Here is a 17904-nt window from a genome sequence, read left to right as displayed (position 1 = left end):
ATAGCTGTGCAGTGCTTTGGAATTCTGTGTCTTTCTCTCTCTGCTTCTCTCTAAAAAATAAAATACTTTTAAAAAATTTAAAAAAAAAAAGAATTTTGGTCCAGGGGGCTGAGCGGTAATGCAGTCGGTTAAGTGTACATGGCACAAAGAGCAATGGATCCTGGTTCGAGTCCCTGGCTCCCCACCTGCAGTCAGGTGGCTTCACGGGCAGTGAAGCAGGTCTGCGGCTCTCTGTCTTTCTCTCCCTTTCTCTGTCTTCCCCTCCTCTCTTGACTTCCCTCTGTCCTATTCAACAACAACAGCAATGGCAACAATAATAATAACAACAAAGGCAACAACAATGGCAACAAAATAGGAAAGACGGCCTCTAGGAGCAGTAGATTCGTGGTGCAGGTAATGAGCCCCAGCAGTAACCCTGGTGGCAATAAATAAATAAATTAGATTAAAAAAATTTTTTTTGATCCATACTCCCAGAGCAATAAAGAGTAAGAAGGCTTTCAATGGAGGGGATAGGACACAGGGCCCTGGTGGTGAGAACTGTATGGAATTATACTCCTGTTATCTTAGAATCTTGTTAATCATTATTAAATCTCTAATAATTCTTTTCAAACAGTTCTTCTCCACCTCCCCCTCTAATAAAAGAGACCCCAAGGCATGATTCTACCATTTGTGATCTTCCATTTACTTTTCCTTTTCTGCTTATGTAGTGATAGGGGTTGAACCCAGGGCCTCACACAAGCAAGGTAAGTGCTCTACCATGGAGCCACTCTTTAGCCCTTATTTATTTATTTGTTTGTTTGTTTGTTTTTATTTTTTACTAGAGCACAGTTGTGGCTTATGGCAGTATGGGAGACTGAACCCCAGACCTTGAAGCCTCAGACATGAAAGTCTCTTTGCATAATAACCCTTATGCTACTCTCCCACACCCTACTTTTAATTTTTAAATGATGTCACATTTGAAGAAAATACTAGGCATGCATCATTGTATTTATTTCCTTTGTGATTCCCTTGTTGTTTTTATTGTTGTTGTAGTTATTGTTATCGATGTCGTTGGATAGGACAGAGAGAAATGGAGAGAGGAGGGGAAGACAGAGAGGGGGACAGAAAGACAGACACCTGCAGACCTGCTTCACTGGATTGAGATCCTTGAGCTGGTCCTTGCATTTCACACTGTATGGGCTTAACCCAGTGTACCACCTCCTGCCCCCCTTTTTTAAAAAATGTGTGCTAATCATCAAGAACTGGGCCATGTCTAATGATATGCCAAGAGCTATATGAAACACAAATCACTGGGCCTAGGTGGTGGAGCACCTAGTTGAGTGCATATGGTGCCATGTGCAAGGACCCAAGTTCGAGCGCCTGGTCCCCACCTGCAGGTCAAATGATGAAGCAGGGCTACTCTCTGTCTCTCTTCGTCTCTATCTCCTCCTCCCCTCTCAATTTCTGACTGTCTCTATTGAATAAATAAATTAAAAAAAAAAAACCACAGGTGGATTCGGGCAGTAGCTCATCGGAGAAGCAGGTTTGCAGGTGTCTGTCTTTCTCTCCCCCTCTGTCTTCCCCTCCTCTCTATCCTATCCAACAACAACAACATTAATAACTATAGCAATAAAACAACAAGGCAAGAAAAGGGAATGAATAAATAAATAAATAAAAACACACACAGGGTGCCGGGCTGTAATGCAGTGGGTTAAGTGCACATGCAAGGACCAGCTTAAGGATCCTGGTTCCAGCCCTTGGCTCCCCACCTGCAGGGGGGTTGCATCACAAGCGGAGAAGCAGGTCTGCAGGTGTCTATCTCTCCCCTCTCTGTCTTCCTCTCCTTTCTCAATTTCTCTCTGTCCTATCCAACAACAATGACAGCAATAATAACAACAATCAACAACAAGGGCAACAAAAGGGAAAAAATAGCCTCCAGGAGCAGTGGATTCGAAGTACAGGCACTGAGCCCCAGTGATAACCCTGGAGGCAAAAAAAGAAAATCATTGATGAAGCTTGTGACTGAATGTTATAGAGAAATCAGATGTAGGGCTAGGGAAACAGCATAATGGTTATGAAAAAAGACTTTTTTTTTTTAATCTTTATTTACTTTATAGAGACAGCCAGAAATCGAGAGGGAAGGGGGAGATCAAGAGAGAGAGAGACAGATACCTGCAGCACTGCTTCATCACTTGCAAAACTTTCCCCCTTCAGGTGGGGACCAGGACTCGAACCTGGGTCTTTGTGCATTGTAATGTGTGCACTCAACCAGGTGCGCCACCACCTGGCCCCGCCGGAAAAAAAAAAAAAAAACTTTCATGCCTGAGGCACCAAAGGTCCCAGCCTCAACCCCTAGCACCACTATAAGCCAGAGCTGAGCAGTATTCTAGTGAGGAGGGAAGGGCAAAGGAAGAAATAGAAGTAAAGAGCTGGGTAGTGCTGCACTGGGTTGAGCACACATTGTACCAAAAAGTACAAGGATCTGAATTTGAACCCCCCACACACACAAACACATACACACCTGCAGGGGGGACACCTCCTGAGCAGTGAAGCAGGTCTGCAGGTGTTTATCTCTCCCCCTCTCTACTTCTCTCTGTCCTATCAAAATAAAATAGAAAGAAAATAAATAAAAGGAAAAAAAATGGCCACCAGGAATAGTGGATTCGTAGTGCTGGCACCAGACTCCAGCAATAACCCTGATGGCGACTTAAAAAACAATAATAATATTCAATATTAAACACAGGAACAAATTGGAGTCTATATTTTGCTAAGGCTCAATTTTTAAAAATATTTATTTATTTATTCCCTTTTGTTGTCCTTGTTGCTTTATTATTTGTAGTTATTGTTGTTGTTATTGATGTTGTTAGATAGGACAGAGAGAAACAGAGAGAGGTGGGGAAGACAGAGAGGAGGAGAGAAAGACAGACACCTGCAGACCTGCTTCACTGCCTGTGAAGCGACTCCCCTGCAGGTGGGGAGCTGAGGGTTCAAACCAGGATCCTTACACTGGTCCTTGCGCTTTGCACCATGTGTGCTTAACCCGCTGTGCTACCGCCCAACTCCCAAGGCTCAATTTTCTAAAGGAACCTAAGGGAGACAAACCACAAAGTAAGAGAAAGTCCTCTCTGTTAGATAGATCATGATGCTTAATTCCGAAGATATTTGGGTTATCAATCCCCACGACATAAAGCTGGAAAAGCAAATGGGCTGCCAGCATGGATGAAGTGCTTTTACCAAAAGACAAGCTAGAACCAAGTCAGAGTCAGCCAGGAATCCAAGGGGCAGGGTTTTTGGTCTTATTTCTCCTAGGAAACACAGATGACTGGGCTTGGGAGTTGTGCTGGGATGTCTGTATCTATATCTGTACCTGTATCTGCATCTGTATCTTAATACGTATGCTTATGTTAGGGACAATCTGGGGGGACAGGAGGCCTAGAGCCTCAGAGAACAGGGACATGGTCAGTTTATTTTATGTTATTATATGTTTTCCCATACCACTGGGGAAGAACTTAAAGGTAGCACCGTGACATAGTAGAACAGTTTTTGGAGAGTGCAAAGGAAGCCCTTTTTAAAATGTTTATTCCCTTTTTGTTTTATTGTTTTCGTCGTTGTTGGATAGGACAGAGAGAAATGGAGAGAGGAGGGGAAGACAGAGAGGGGGAGAGAAAGATAGACACCTACACCTGCTTCATTGCTTGTGAAGTGACTCCCCTGCAGGTGGGGAGCCAAGGGCTCGAACCGGGGTCCTTAGGCTGATCCTTGTGCTTTGCACAACCTGTGTTTAACCCGCTGTGCTACAGCCCAACTCCCAAGGAAGCACTTTTTACTTTTTTTTTTTTAAGTTTCAGAGGAGGCCAGGTGGTGTTGTACCCAGTTAAATGCACTTATCACCATGTGCAAGGATCCAGGTTTGAGCCCCCACTTCCCACCTGCAGAAGGTCTGCTTCACAAGCAGTGAAGCAGGTCTGCAGGTGTCTTTATCTCTCCTTCTCTGTCTCCCCTCCCTTCTCAATTTCTTCCTGTCATGTCAAATGAAAATAGGAAGAAAAAAAAAGGGAAAACAATGGCTGTTGGAAATGGTGGATTTGTAATGCTGGCACAGAGCCCCAGTTGATAACCCTGGTGGCAGAAAAAAAATAGTTTCAGAAAGGTAGCTGCACCTGGGAAGCTGTAAGCCAACAGGAAAGACAGGTGATCTCAGCGGACCAATGAGAAACTAGCCTCAGCTGTGATGAGGATGGGGCTTTCAGAAAAGGAAAGAGGCATGGACAAGTCTTTTTTTTCCATGGCTCTCCTGAGTTCTTCGCAGCTTAATATTACTTTTGCATGACTTCTACTTCACATTCTAGTGATGACAGGTTTGTATTTTATATACCTGATCACAGAGTCACTTACAGTTCTTTTTAAGATGGAGCTGAGCCAGCCAGCCTTGTCTTCTGTGAATTCTGGGGTGACAGTACATAGTGCAAAGTGGGAGGAGATATTGCTGAGGGTTGATTTTAAAATTAATAAAAGACATTCTGATGTGGCATTTGGTAGGGGACGTAAGGCAAGTCAGAAATTGCCCACAACACATCCTTGTAAGTGTCCCTCGGTGTTTGCAGATACACAGCTAACCTGACAAAGTCCCAATGCGTCTATCAGTTCAACTCTGTGTTTACACAGGTGTGTAACCAACGTTGTAAAATCCTACAGACCAACCTCTCTCCCTCCCTCCCTCCCTCTCTCTCTCTCTCTCTCTCTCTCTCTCCAGAGAAGGACAATGAGAAAAAAGACCACAGGGACCGATGACTACCAAGCTCAAATAGAGACAAGCAAACACACACTTAGGGGATGGAACATTCTACCCCAAAGTCTGTGTCCTCAATGCAGCTGACTTTCTCTGTCTCTGCCCAGTGAATTTCTGTATCAGCATTATTCCATTTTCCAATGAACTACTTCTTGCCCATCTTTGACTCTGTGAATATTTTATTATATCTTATTACCACCAGAGTTACTGCTGGGGTTTGGTGCCTGCATTATGAATCCACCAATCCTCAATGGCCTTTTTTTTTTTTTTAACTTTACTTTTTTCTTTTTTATAGAGAAGTTGAGAGGGAATGGGGAGAGAGGAAGAGAGCAAAAGAGACAATTGTAACACTGCTTCACTACTCGTGGAGCCTCCCCCTACAGGTGGGGACTGAAGTCTTGAACCCAGGTCCTTGCACATGGTAATGTGTGTGCTCTACCAGACACCCCACCACCAAATCAAGACTTTATAAATTCTTATCACAGACCTGACACACCATCAGTTATTCACCTACGTAAGATATCAAGTCCAAGGAGGCTTCTTGCAAAACCTCAGTCAATCTCCTTATCCACAGAGGGAGAGAGGTGACATTCTCCAAGTTTAATTTTATTTGGTAGCTGGCTATGAGGGAAAGGCAATGAGAAAGGAAATAACAATGTTAAGGTCTTAGATCTAACCCACTGCAGAACACCCAAGGAGAAGCTGTTTTGCCTTTTTTCTTTTCTTTTTGTTTTATTTTTTAAGATATTTTTAAAGATAATTTATTTATTTGATAAAAACAGCCAGAAATTGAGAGGGAAGGGGATGATAGAGAGGGGAAGAGAGTGTGGGGGGGTAGATAGCATAAAGGTTATGCAAAGTGATTCTCATGCCTGAGGCTCCAAAGTCCCAGTCCCAGTTTCAATCCCCTGCACCACCATAAGTCAGAGCTGAGCAGTGCTCTGGTGAGAGACAGAGAGAGAGACAGAGAGAGAGAGAAACCTGCAACACCACTTTACCACTTGCAAAGTTTTCCCACTGAAGGTAGGTACTGGGGGCTCGAACTCAGGTCTTTAAACATTGTAACATGTGAGCTCAACCAGGAGCACCACCACCTGGCCCCTCCTTTTTTTTTTTTCTTTTTTTTTCTTTTCTTTCCTTCCCTTCCTTTTCTCTCCCTTCCTTCCTTTTTTTCTTTCATCTCCTTTGGTTCTGAGAAAGAAGAGCAAGGTTTTTATTGACAAAGTCATCAAGTCTGGGGTGCTGGGCGGTGGCACGGTAGGTTGAGCGTACATAGCGGGAAGGGCAAGGACCTGTGTAAGGATCCTGGTTCGAGCTTCCAGCTCCCCACCTCAGAGTCTTTTCACAAGTGGTGAAACAGGTCTGCAAGTGTCTTTCTCTCCTCCTTTCTATCTGCAAGTGTCTTTCCCTCCCCTCTCAATTTCTATGTCCTATCCAATAAAATGGGGGGAAAATGTCTGCCAGGAGCAGTGGATTGGTAGTGCAGGCACCGAGTCTCAGTGATAAGCCTGGAGGCAAAACAAACAAACAAACAAAAAAACCCAAATGCATCAAATCTGTGGATAAGAAAAGGAGTGACGGGTGTGTTCCCATTGTCAATTTCAGGGTCCCCACTATGTGATTACCTCCAGAATGGCAGCCGACATGCCCTCGGAGACGGAGCTGTTCACCAGGGCAAAGCTGTTCTTCAGCACGGCATGGAGGTCCCCCTGAGGCATCTCCCTCATCAGCCGCACCCCAGCGCTCCTACAACCACATAGACCAGAGGCTTAATATGGACGGAAATCTCGGGGTGAGGAGGCAGGGAGAAGGGGAAACTTTCTGGCTCTAAAAAGAGCTATGGGAGCCAGGAGGTCCAGGTCGAGGGTACATGTTAGCAGACACAAGGACCCGGGTTCAAGTTCCCTGTCCCTACTTGTGTGTGTGTGGGGGAGCACCCATGAGTGGTGAAGCAGTGCTGTAGGTGTCTCTCCCTTTCTGTTTCCCCTTCCCTCTCAGTGTCTGTCTCTAACTAACTAATAAATAAATAGCTTAAAAATTAAGTAAATAGCGGGTCGGGCTGTAGCGCAGCAGGTTTAGCGCATGTGGCGCAAAGTGTAAGGACCGGCATAAGGATCCCAGTTCCACATCCCGGCTCCCCACCTGCAGGGAGTTGCTTCGCAAGCGGTGAAGCAGGTTTGCAGGTGTCTTTCTCTCCCCCTCTCTGTCATCCCTTCCTCTCTCCATTTCTCTCTGTCCTAGCCAACAACGAACAACATCAACAATAACAATAATAACCACAACAAGGCTACAACAACAAGGGCAACAAAAGGGGGAAAAATGGCCTCCAGGGGCAGTGTATCGATACATGGTGCAGGCTCTGAGCCCCAGCAATAACCCTGAAGGCAAAAATAAATAAAGGAACTGGGTGGTGGCATACCTGATTGAGAGCACACATTACAGTGCACAAGGACCCATTTCACGCCCCCGGTCCCTACCTGCAGGGGGAAAGCTTGGCAGGTGGTGAAAAAAAGTGCTGCAGGTGTCTCTCTGTCTCTCTCTCTCTCCTCCTCCCTTTCAATTTCTCTCTGCTCTATCAAATAAAAATAAAGAAAAAAGAAAAGAAAACCAGAGGCTTAAGAAAAAAAAAAAAAAAAAAGAAGTGTAATCAGAACAGCCTGGGAGATGGTACAGTGGGTAGAATTCATGCCTTTCCTGCACAAGGCCTGAGGTTTGATCCCAGGTGTCAGGCCAAGGCAGGAGCACTGGCATCACATGGGAGGTACCATAGCATCAGGGGAAACTGTTGTCTCTCCTTCTGTTTCTCCTTGAATGAAAAAGTGGCCCAGGTATGGTGAAATTAAGCATATGCATGGCTGTGGCTTCTTATCCCATAAGGCCTGCGCACAAAACCTCTCACATTAAAAAAATTTTTTTAATTGTCTTTATTTATTTATTTATTGGATAGAGACCGGTAGAAATCGAAAGCGAATGAGGTGATAGGAAGGGAGAAAGACAGAGAGACACCTGCAGCCCTACTTCACCACTTGTGAAGCTTTTCCCCTGCAGGTGGGAACCAGGGGATCAAACCTGGGTCCTTGCGCATTGTAACATGTGCGCTCAACCAGGTGCGCCACCACCTGGCCCCCAAACCTCTCACTCTTTATTTTATTTTATTTTATTACTAAAGCATTGCTAAGCTATGGTTTATGATGGGTAGTGGTTTCTTTCACTGTGCAGAAGCTTATTAATTTGATGTAGTCCCATTGGTTTATTTTTGTTTTAGTCTTCTTTATAATTGGATATATATAATTAGAGACAGCCAGAAATTGAGAGGGAAGGGGGTGATAGGGAGAGAGACAGAGAGATACCTGCAGTCCTACTTCACTGATCATGAAATGTCCCCCCTTGCAGGTGAGGACTAGGGGTGTAATTGGGTTTGTGTTAGTAAAGATGCCTTTAAAATTTATACAGAAAAGAGTTCTGCCAATATTTTCCTCTAAGTATTTGATAGTTTCTGGTTTAACATCCAAGTCCTTGATCCAATCCACTTGGAATTTACTTTTGTGTTTGGTGAAATACAGTGGTTCAGTTTCATTCTTCTGAATGTTTCAACCAAATTTTTCCAACATCATTTGTTGAAGAGACTCTCCTTTCCCTATGGTTTATGATGGTGCTAGGGACTGAACCTAAGAACTCAAGAGACTCAGGCATGAAAGTCATTTGCATAACCATTTTGCTATTTCCCCAGTCCTCACCTCTTCCTCTTACCTCTTAATTTTGGCCTTAACTTCCCTTGAGAACACTGGATCTACCTGAAATCACACAAAGATGGATTTTTAAAAAAGCCTAGGGACCGAGTGGTGGTTCACCTGGTTAAGCGCTGATAGTACTACGTGCAAGGATCTGCATAAGGATCAGGATTCAAACTCCCACACCACACCTGCAGTGGGGACACTTCATGTGTACGGAAGCACGTGCCTATCTTTCTCTCTCCTTCTCTGTCTAACACCCACCCGCACTTTCTCTATCCTATCAAAAAAATAAAAATAAAAAGGAAAACTGGCTGCCATGGCCAATAACCCTGGAAAAGGAGTGAGGAGGAGGTGGAAAAGAAGAAGAGAAAGGAGGAGGAGGAGGAGGAGAGGAAGAGGAGGAAGAGGAGGAGTAGGAGGAGCAGGAGGAAGAAGAACAAGTCTGAAATGGACCTATGCTTTGAGAAAAATAAAGAATAACTGGGTGGAGAAAAATAAAGAATAACTGCTAATGGCTATGGGTTTCATTGGGGGTGGGGGGTAGGGATGAAAATGTCCAGATACAGACAGTGCTGCCGCTTACAAAACTAAGCAATGTTCTAAAAGCCCCCTGGACTATACCAGCTCCACAGCAGGTAAGAACAGATCTTAACTTGCGCAAAGCCAGGTTAACTTTGAGTCTGGATTTTACTCCTGTTTCACATATGGTGGGAATGTGCCCTGTGGGGGCAGGGCTGAAGTTCTGATCCCTGGTGATGGATAAATGTTTGCTGAATTGATGCAAGAACTTATGGCAATGTTATCAAGCTGATCAGCTATGCCAATATAGGTTTTTTCATTTCTTCCCATCTTGATTTATTGATTACCAAGGAATTATGCCAGATTTGATCAGGAGGTAATGTACTGGGTTGCCAGAAACATGTGTTGTTTTTTTTTTCATCTTTTTTTATTATCTTTATTTACTTCCTAGATAGACACAGCCAGAAATTGAGAGGGAAGTGGGTGATGGAGAGGGAGAGAGACAGAGTGACACCTGCAGCACTACTTCACCACTTGTGAAGTTTTCCCTTTGCAGGTGGGAACCAGGGGCTTGAACCTGGGTCCTTGCACATTGTAACATGTGCACTCAACCAGCTGTCATGTGTTTTTTTTTCCCTATGAAAAAATGTGTTGTGATGGCACACGGTACACACATAGTATGAAATTCAAGGATCCCAGTTCGAGCCCCCCATTCTCCACCTACAAGGGGGTCACTTCACAAGTGATGAAGCAAGTCTGCAGGTATCTCTCTCCCTCTCTGTCTCCCCCTGCCCCCTCAATTTCTTTTTCTTTTCTCTTTAATGGGGAATTAATATTTTACATTCAACAGTAAATGTAATAGTTTGTACATGCATAACATTTCCCAGTTTTCCACATAACAATACAACCCCCACTAGGTCCTCTGCCATCCTTTTTGGTCCTGTAGTTCCCCCCTCAATTTCTCTCTGTCCTAAAAAATAATAAAAATTTTAAAAAAGAAAAGAAAGAAAAAAGATAAATGTGTCAATGACTTTTCTGGTGACTCTGTAGTTTAGACTTTGAAAAGCGCTTTTTTAAAATTTGTATTTATTCCCTTTTGTTGCCCTTGTTTTTTTTATTGTTGTGGTTATTATTGTTGTCATTATTGATGTAGTTGTTGTTGAATAGGGCAGAGAGAAATGGAGAGAGGAGAGGAAGACAGAGAGGGAGAAAGAAATATAGACACCTGCAGACCTGCTTCACTCCTTGTGAAGCGACATCCCTGCAGGTGGGGGGGGGAGCCGGGGGCTCGAACTGGGATCCTTATGCCGGCCCTTGTGCTTTGCGCCACGTACGCTTAACCTGCTGCGCTACCACCCAACTCCCTGCTTGTGTGTTTTTAATCAGACTCAGGAGTAGTTGCGTAAAGGCCTGAAAGTAAAAGCTATCATCTACCCCATTAGTAAAAGACAGAAACCGGCTGGGGGTGTGGATCAACCCGTTAATACCCACGTCGAGTAGAGAAGTAATTACAGAAGCCGGAAATCCCTTCTGCACCCTACAAAAAATTTTGGTCCATACTCCCAGAGTGGGGAAAAGTTAAGGTGAAGATGATCAGAGGGCTCTGGACCCCAGTTCCACTGGGACCTGCTGAGGAATCTTTGTTTTCATACCATCAACGAATAAGAAGCAAATTTGGAAAACACCAGAGGAAGTCAGGCACTGTTTCACTTGTCTGAGAGAGAAGAGGAGAAAAGGAAGGACACCCAAAAGTAATAACTAGTGTAGGTATAACTTAGGGAAAAAGTGAAGGCAAACCCTGCAATTCCTCTCCTGGGGATATATCCAGGAGTGGGGTGGGGAAGATAGAATAAACGTTATGCAAACAGACTCTCATGTCTGAGGCTCAGAAGTTCAATCCCCCATACCACCATAATCCAGAGTTGAGCAGTGCTCTGGTTTAAAAGAAAATGTATGGGAGTTGGGCAGTAGTGCAGCTGGTTAAGTGCACATGGTGCGAAGCGCAAGGACCGGCATAAAGATCCCGGTTCGAGCCCCCAGCTCCCCACCTGCGGATGAGTCGCTTCACAGGCGGTGAAACAGGTCTGCAGGTGTCTATCTTTCTCTCCTCCTCTCTGTCTTCCCCTCCTCTCTTCATTTCTCTCTGTCCTATCTAACAACAACAATAATAACTACAACAACAATAAAAACAATAAGGGCAACAAAAGCGAAAATAAATAAATAAATTTTAAAAAAAGAAAAGAAAATGTATGTAAAACTTAATAAATCACTAAAAAATGAAAGAAAGAAACCAGGAGTTCAAACACAGTCAGATTCACGCTTTTGCTGAGAAGACTCTGCTGTGTGAGAGGGAGGAAAAAAGGGTTAGACACTCAAACCTTCCAGAAAGAAAGAGAGGTTGAGAGTTACAGACTGCATCATGAATACAAATCACCCATCAGCTGGTGACAAAACACCAGGTGACACCAGCACACTGCTCAGTGTCCTCGAACTGAGAGGTGAAAAGAAGGATGTGTAGATGCCTGGAAGCCAGCACCTTATTTCTAAAGGACCATCACCAACACCTCAGTGGCATGCCATGTGTACACACCCTCTTCTTGCTCATGCAAGTTTACTGAGCACGGTCCTTATGCCCAGCCCCACAGGCCTCCGCCAGTGCACTCTGGGTAGAGCTGTAGGATGCTTTCACTACTGTCACTTCACCCAATCCAAGGAAAGCAGAACAGACCCCAGCTTTGCCCTTCGTGCTCTCCCCACCAGTGTTATGAATAGTGACTACAACTTAAGATGAACTGATAAAGCCTGCTTTGATTACTGCCAGCATAACAAAAAATTCCCAACCCGTCTTTCAAAAGGCAGGTGGAGGAGAGAGTCACACGTTTTACTGATCCATTGTCTGAGGCTGTCCATGATTCTCCTTAAGCTGGAAGTGAGAGCACCCTCTAATTCTGCTCTCATTAGCACCTTACCAGTGGCTGTTAGCAATGGCACCTCACTTCATGGTTTAAGAATAGGATATCCTCAGAGTTTTTCACTCTGGCTGCAATAATGCTGTGTTTCCAGAAACTTTGTCTCAATTGCTCGGAAGGAAGATGTTGTATGTGCACACATGTACACTGAACCCCAAATCCTTAGGACTACAGGTGTAGCTAAGGTTTATTCCAGGGAGGAAAAGAAAGAAAGGAAGGAAGGAAAGAAGAAAAGGAAGGAAGGAAGGAAGGAAGGAAGGAAGGAAGGAAGGAAGGAAGGAAGGGAAGGAGGGAGGGAGGGAAGGAGGGAGGTAGAAAGGCACAAGGTATTCAATGAATAGACTTATATAATGCACTGTACTAGCTAGAGAAGACATGGCTATGGTAACAGCACTATAAATAATCACTTATTTTTGGCGTATTGCAACAAAGTAAAAGACTCTGGAGTGGGTGGGTGGGGGATACAGGTCCAAAAAGGATGACAGAGGACCTAGTGAGGGTTGTATTATTATATGGAAAACTGGGAAATGTTATGCATGTACAAACTATTATATTTACTGTCGAATGTAAAACATTAATTCCACAATAAAGGAATTTTAAACAGTCACAATAAATAATAATGTATGAATCTTTAAAGAGAGAGAAAGAGAGACTTACTCCAGGGACTAGTAACCGGGCTCATTTAACCCTGCTTAGAAGAAGCATACAGAAAATCAAACTTATTCCTAGAAAGAGCTTGTTTACACCTTTTTTTGAGCCTAGAAAATGGGAGTTTCTTAAAGAAAAGAAAATGGAAGGTTCTTTTCTTTTCAAATATTTACTGGAGTGCTGGGAAGATAGCATAATGGTTATGCAAAACACTATCTTGCCTGAAGCTCAGAGACTCAGGCTAAATCCCCAGTACCACCATAAACCAGAGTTGAGCAGAGCCCTGGTCTTTCTGCATCTTTCTTTCTGTATCTCTATATCTCTGTATCTCTCTCTCTCTCATTAAAATAAAATAAAGAGGAGGCCAGGCGGTGGTGCACATAGTACAAAGCACAAGAACCTGCACAAGGATCCCAGTTCGAGCCTCCGGTGGCAGAGGGTTGCTCCACAAGCATTGAAGCAGGCCTGCAGGTGTGTCTATCTTTCTCTCTCCCTCTCTACTTCCCCCTTCCTTCTCAATTTCTCTCTGTGCTTAAAAATGGAAAAAATGGCTGCCAGGAGCATTGGATTCGTAGTGCTGGCACCATGCCCCAACGATAACCCTGAAGGCAATAAATAAATAAATATTTAAAATAAACAAATATTTATTGGATAGAGACAGAGAAAAAATGTTGCTTAAAGGAACGAGAAAGACAACACCTACAGCACTGCTTTACCACTAGTAAATCTTCCCTTCTTCCCCTCCACTACACCCCTGCACGCACAGGTGGGGGACCGGGGGCTTGAACCCTGGCCCTTGCACATGGTATCATATGTGTTCAACTAGGTGCAACACCACCTGGAACCCTTGTTTACAGTTTAATGTATTTTGACAGCAAACTTACAGGAACAGCAGAGCAGACACGCACCATTATGACACACATTTCTGCAGGTAGAACAACTCAGAAAAGGACAGCTGGGACTGGGGTGGTGGCTCACCTGATTAGGTGCACACATCACCATGCACAAGGACCTGGGTTCAAGCCCCTGGCCCCCATCTGTAGGGGGAGAGCTTCATGAGCAGTGAAGCAATGCTGTAAGTCTCTCTCTTTCTCTCTCTTTCTCTCTCTTGTCACTTTCTATCTTCCCCGCTCTCTTAATCTCTCTCTGTTCTATCAAGTAAAATGAGTAAAGCTTCAAAAAAAGAAAAGAAAAGAGGGAGTCAGATAGTAGTGCTGCGGGTTAAGCGCATGTGGTGCAAAGCGCCTGCAGGGGAGTCGCTTCACAGGCAGAGAAGCAGGTCTGCAGGTGTCTGTCTTTCTCTCCCCCTCTCTGTCTTCCCCTCCTCTCTCCATTTCTCTCTGTCCTAGCCAACAACGATGACAGAAATAACAAGAACAACAACATAAATAACAACAACAATAATAACCACAACAACAATAAAAAAACAACTAAGGGCAACAAAAGAGAAAATAAATAAATACAGAAAAATTTTAAAAAAGGAAAGATATAGTTGACACATGATTAAAAAATAAACACTGCAAACACCAACAATAAGAAATTCATTCTCGGATGGACCTTGAAAAAATCATGTTGAGTGAAATAAGTAAGAAACAAAAGAATGAATATGGGATGATCTCACTCTCAGGCCAAAATTGAAAAACAAGATCAGAAAAGAAAACACAAGTAAAACCTGAAATGGAATTGGCATATCGCACCAAAGTAAAAGACTCTGGTGTGGGTGGGTGGGGGGAATACAGGTCCAAGAAGGATTCAGAGGACCTAGTGGGGGTTGTATTGTTATATGGGAAACTGGGGAATGTTATGCATGTACAAACTATTGTACTTACTGTTGAATGTAAAACATTAATTCCCTTCCCCCCAAAAAAGGATTACAGGTCAAAAAAAAAAAAAGAAAGAAATTCACGAGGCAGAGGGTAGATAGCATAATGGCTATGCAAACAGACTTTCATGCCTGAGACTCCAGAGTCCCAAGTTCAATCCCCTGCACCACCATAAGCCAGAGCTAAACAGTGTGCCGGTAAAAAAATAAAATAAAAAAGAAAGAAAAAGGGGGGAAAAAAAAGAAATGAAAAAGAAATTTATGAAGCAAAATGCTGGCACTGTCCTGGAAATTTTAACAGGTGTGAAGAGGTCTAGAGGCAGGGAGGTGGCTCAGTGTTGAAGCACCTACCTGCCTTGCATGCCTGCGGCCCTGGGTACCACCCCTGGCACCAAATGAGAGCATCACAGAGAACATCATAAACTCTGAGAGGAACTTACTCACTTAGTGCTAGGGACAGCGTATGTGTTATCTATTGCTCTTCCACAATCTGAAGTCTGTTGTAAGAAAGAGAACACCTCGCGTTCAGAGAGGCTGTGCATCTTAGCCAGGTGCATACGACTAGAAGGATGCTGGGCCAGGATTTGGATTTAAGGAGCCAGGTGGTAGACCAGACCCTGAAATCCACACTCTGCTAGTTCTCTGGCTCATATTCAAAAGCTGTTATCTAACAGGTCATAAAGGCCCCTGTGAACAATGAGATTCTTTTCTATCCTCTGAGCTCACTGGCTGTATCATCCTAACCCACTTCTCCTCTAAGAAGATGTCACCCTACACTGGGAAGCCACTCTCTGAAACCCAAGTCACAGATAAATGTTAACCTCTAGGGAAAAACGGTAGCTGATCATCCAGACCAGAAGTGACTCCCAGGTTTTGTGTGTATTACCCATTCCTACCAGGGTTCTGAGCTTGGTAAATATCTGCCAAATGTCACCCAGCGAGGTCTTGCTTTCTGCTTTCCATTTCTGGTCCTTTTTGGTCAAATCATCTCAATTGCACTGCAGTATAACCATATATATATTGTTTAATACAGTGTTTGGGGAATAACTCAGGGTCTTTTGCATGAATAGCACCACTTAGCAGTCTCCATGGCCATTTTTTTTTTCTTCAGGGTTATCACTGGGGCTCGATGCCTACAATATGAACCCACTGCTCTTGGTGGCCATTTCCCCCCATGTTATTGGATGGGACAGAGAGAAATTGAGAGGGGAGGGGAGATAAAGAGGGAAAGAGAAAGACAGGCACCTGCAGACCTGCTTCACCACTAGTGAGGTGACCGGCCCTACAGGTGGGAAGACGAGGGTTTGAACCAGGGTCCTTGAGTGGGTCCTCGTGCATCATACTATGTGTGCTTAACCTGGTGCATCACTGCCTGACCCCTTTCAATTTTTTATCTAGAGCAGAGAAGAGAGATGCTATAGCACCTCTCCACCACCCCTGGGGTTCCACACTGTTGTACTTGGTGCTTCTGGGTGATGCCAGGGCTCCAACCCAAGTCCTCACACACTGTAAGACTCACTCCACCAGATAAGCTTTCTCAGGGCCCCTAACCATGACCTATACTATGATGGAGAAGTAATTCAATGAAACCATCCTGTGGTTCTGCATATTCATTTTCAAATTAATATTTTACCTATAATTTTTTTTAATTTGGGGAGTGTATGTGCCAGCACACTTCAGCTCTCCTGGTTAGATATTTAAGGGAAAAAAAATAATTTGTCGAGGAAAAAAAAAAGATTTAACAAGATCACTGAAAGGCCTACCACTTTAAGATTTAGCTAAAGGTATATAAAAGCGACTTTCAAGTCAAAAGTACAAACTGCATTAAACTTTTCCAGATTTACCTTCCACATCAGTTCATTTTCAAATCTCTTAGTGAAGCCAAGTGGAAGGAACTACAAGATAAGGGGGAAAGAGAACAAGAAAGAGTGGGGGAAGGGAGGATACTAGGGTAGATGTTCTTATTTCATGAAAGTACATGTTATGGAAATTTAAAAAGCAAAAACAGTACAAGCCCCAAAGGGAATTCCTATTTCCTCTTTCTGAGCTTTCTTTTTAAAAATATTTATTTATTTATTTATTCCCTTTTGTTGCCCTTGTTGTTTTATTGTTGTAGTTATTATCATTGATGTCATCTTTGTTGGATAGGACAGAGAGAAATGGAGAGAGGAGGGGAAGACAGAGAGGAGGAGAGAAAGAGAGACACCTGCAGACCTGCTTCACCGCTAAGTTTCCTTATGGTCCAGCAAAATATATTGTTTCGAACTCCCAGGCTGGTGGCGAATAACCTCCGATAGAAGGCGATACATGGAAAGTCATTCAAGTTGTGGTTCTCAAATCAGATGTTCATTACCACACTCCCATCTCAAAGAGCAGGAGGAAAAATACCCCCTCAGTTGCCACCACCATCCCCACCCAAGCCACACGCTCTACAGAGACAGCTGAACTGAGAAGTCAAAGACCAAATCAAACTCAGACTGTCCTGCCGCTAAAACACAATTTGAGTATGTTAACGCAGAGAGGGAACAGCAGAAGTCAAAGATCTGTGTGTAATACCCCTCAGCTTCATTCACACAGGTTTGAGCCCTGTCCCTCCCTAACTGCACAGGTGGAAGTTTCTGTACTGCGTTCTTTTTCTCTAGCTCAAAAAGTTAGCTCAGAGCTATGAAACCCTGGAAATTATTATTTTTTTATCTTTTTTTTTTTTTTTTTAAATCCATGGTGCTACAGGGCCTGGTCACAGTGTGCATGGTAGAGAGCATATGTTCCTATGTGCAAAGACCTGGGTTCAAGACCAGGATTCCCTACCTGCAGCAGGGAGCTTCCTGAGCAATGAAGCAGTGCTAAGTTTTTCTCTTTCCCTCCCTATCTCCTTCCTCTCCTCTCAATTCCCATGTTTCTATCAACAAAATAAAAACAACGAAGGAGAAAAAAAAAAAAAAGGTCACTGGAAGCAGTGGATTCATCATGCAGGTGCCGAGTCCCAGTGATAATGCTAGTAGCAACAGAAATAGAATGATAATAATACATGAATAAAATAAAAAGTCAAAAATAAACTCATGGCCACCCTTATGAGTTGGCTCCTGTTCTTTGTTTGGCACAAGGGTTCACTCATTCGCTCTCTACAACAAACTGGCAGACAGGAGGCATTTTCTCAGCCATGCCCATTTGACAGACGCAAAGACTGAAGCACAGGGGTGCCCTGCACCCAGCCAGCAGTCACTATGCTTCATGGTTACACAGCACCACCCTTCATCTGACACAGCTGGTGTTTACCTCCAAAGGTGTTAACTCCCCACAAGCAAGAAGGCCTTGGCAGGTTTTACACAGTGAGATAGCATAATGATTACGCAGATAGACTCCCATGCCTGAAGATCCAAAGTCGCAGGTTCAATCCACCATAACACTATAAATCAGAGTTGAGCAGTGTTTGGGGGGGGGGGT

At 43.8% G+C, this 17904-nt stretch overlaps 1 protein-coding gene across 3 annotated transcripts in view; it reads right to left on the bottom strand.

The window, feature by feature from the left end:
- GLT1D1 (glycosyltransferase 1 domain containing 1) overlaps positions 1-17904 on the bottom strand; it is a 154215-nt gene that overhangs the window by 25250 nt on the left and 111061 nt on the right. The window contains exons 9-10 of one of the 3 annotated variants that reach the window (XM_060193294.1): positions 8519-8562; positions 6394-6514 (exon numbers count right to left, since the gene is read on the bottom strand). The exons of 1 other annotated variant lie outside the window; for it this stretch is intronic. In XM_060193294.1, coding sequence (XP_060049277.1) covers positions 6394-6514; positions 8519-8562 — 165 coding nt within the window. The remainder of the gene's footprint in view (positions 1-6393; positions 6515-8518; positions 8563-17904) is intronic. One more of the 3 variants, XM_060193296.1, reaches the window with a different exon arrangement.

The sequence above is a fragment of the Erinaceus europaeus genome, chromosome 6 (genome assembly GCF_950295315.1).
Source record: "Erinaceus europaeus chromosome 6, mEriEur2.1, whole genome shotgun sequence".
NCBI lineage: Eukaryota > Metazoa > Chordata > Mammalia > Eulipotyphla > Erinaceidae > Erinaceus > Erinaceus europaeus.
This window is presented reverse-complemented; position numbering and strand designations above follow the sequence as displayed.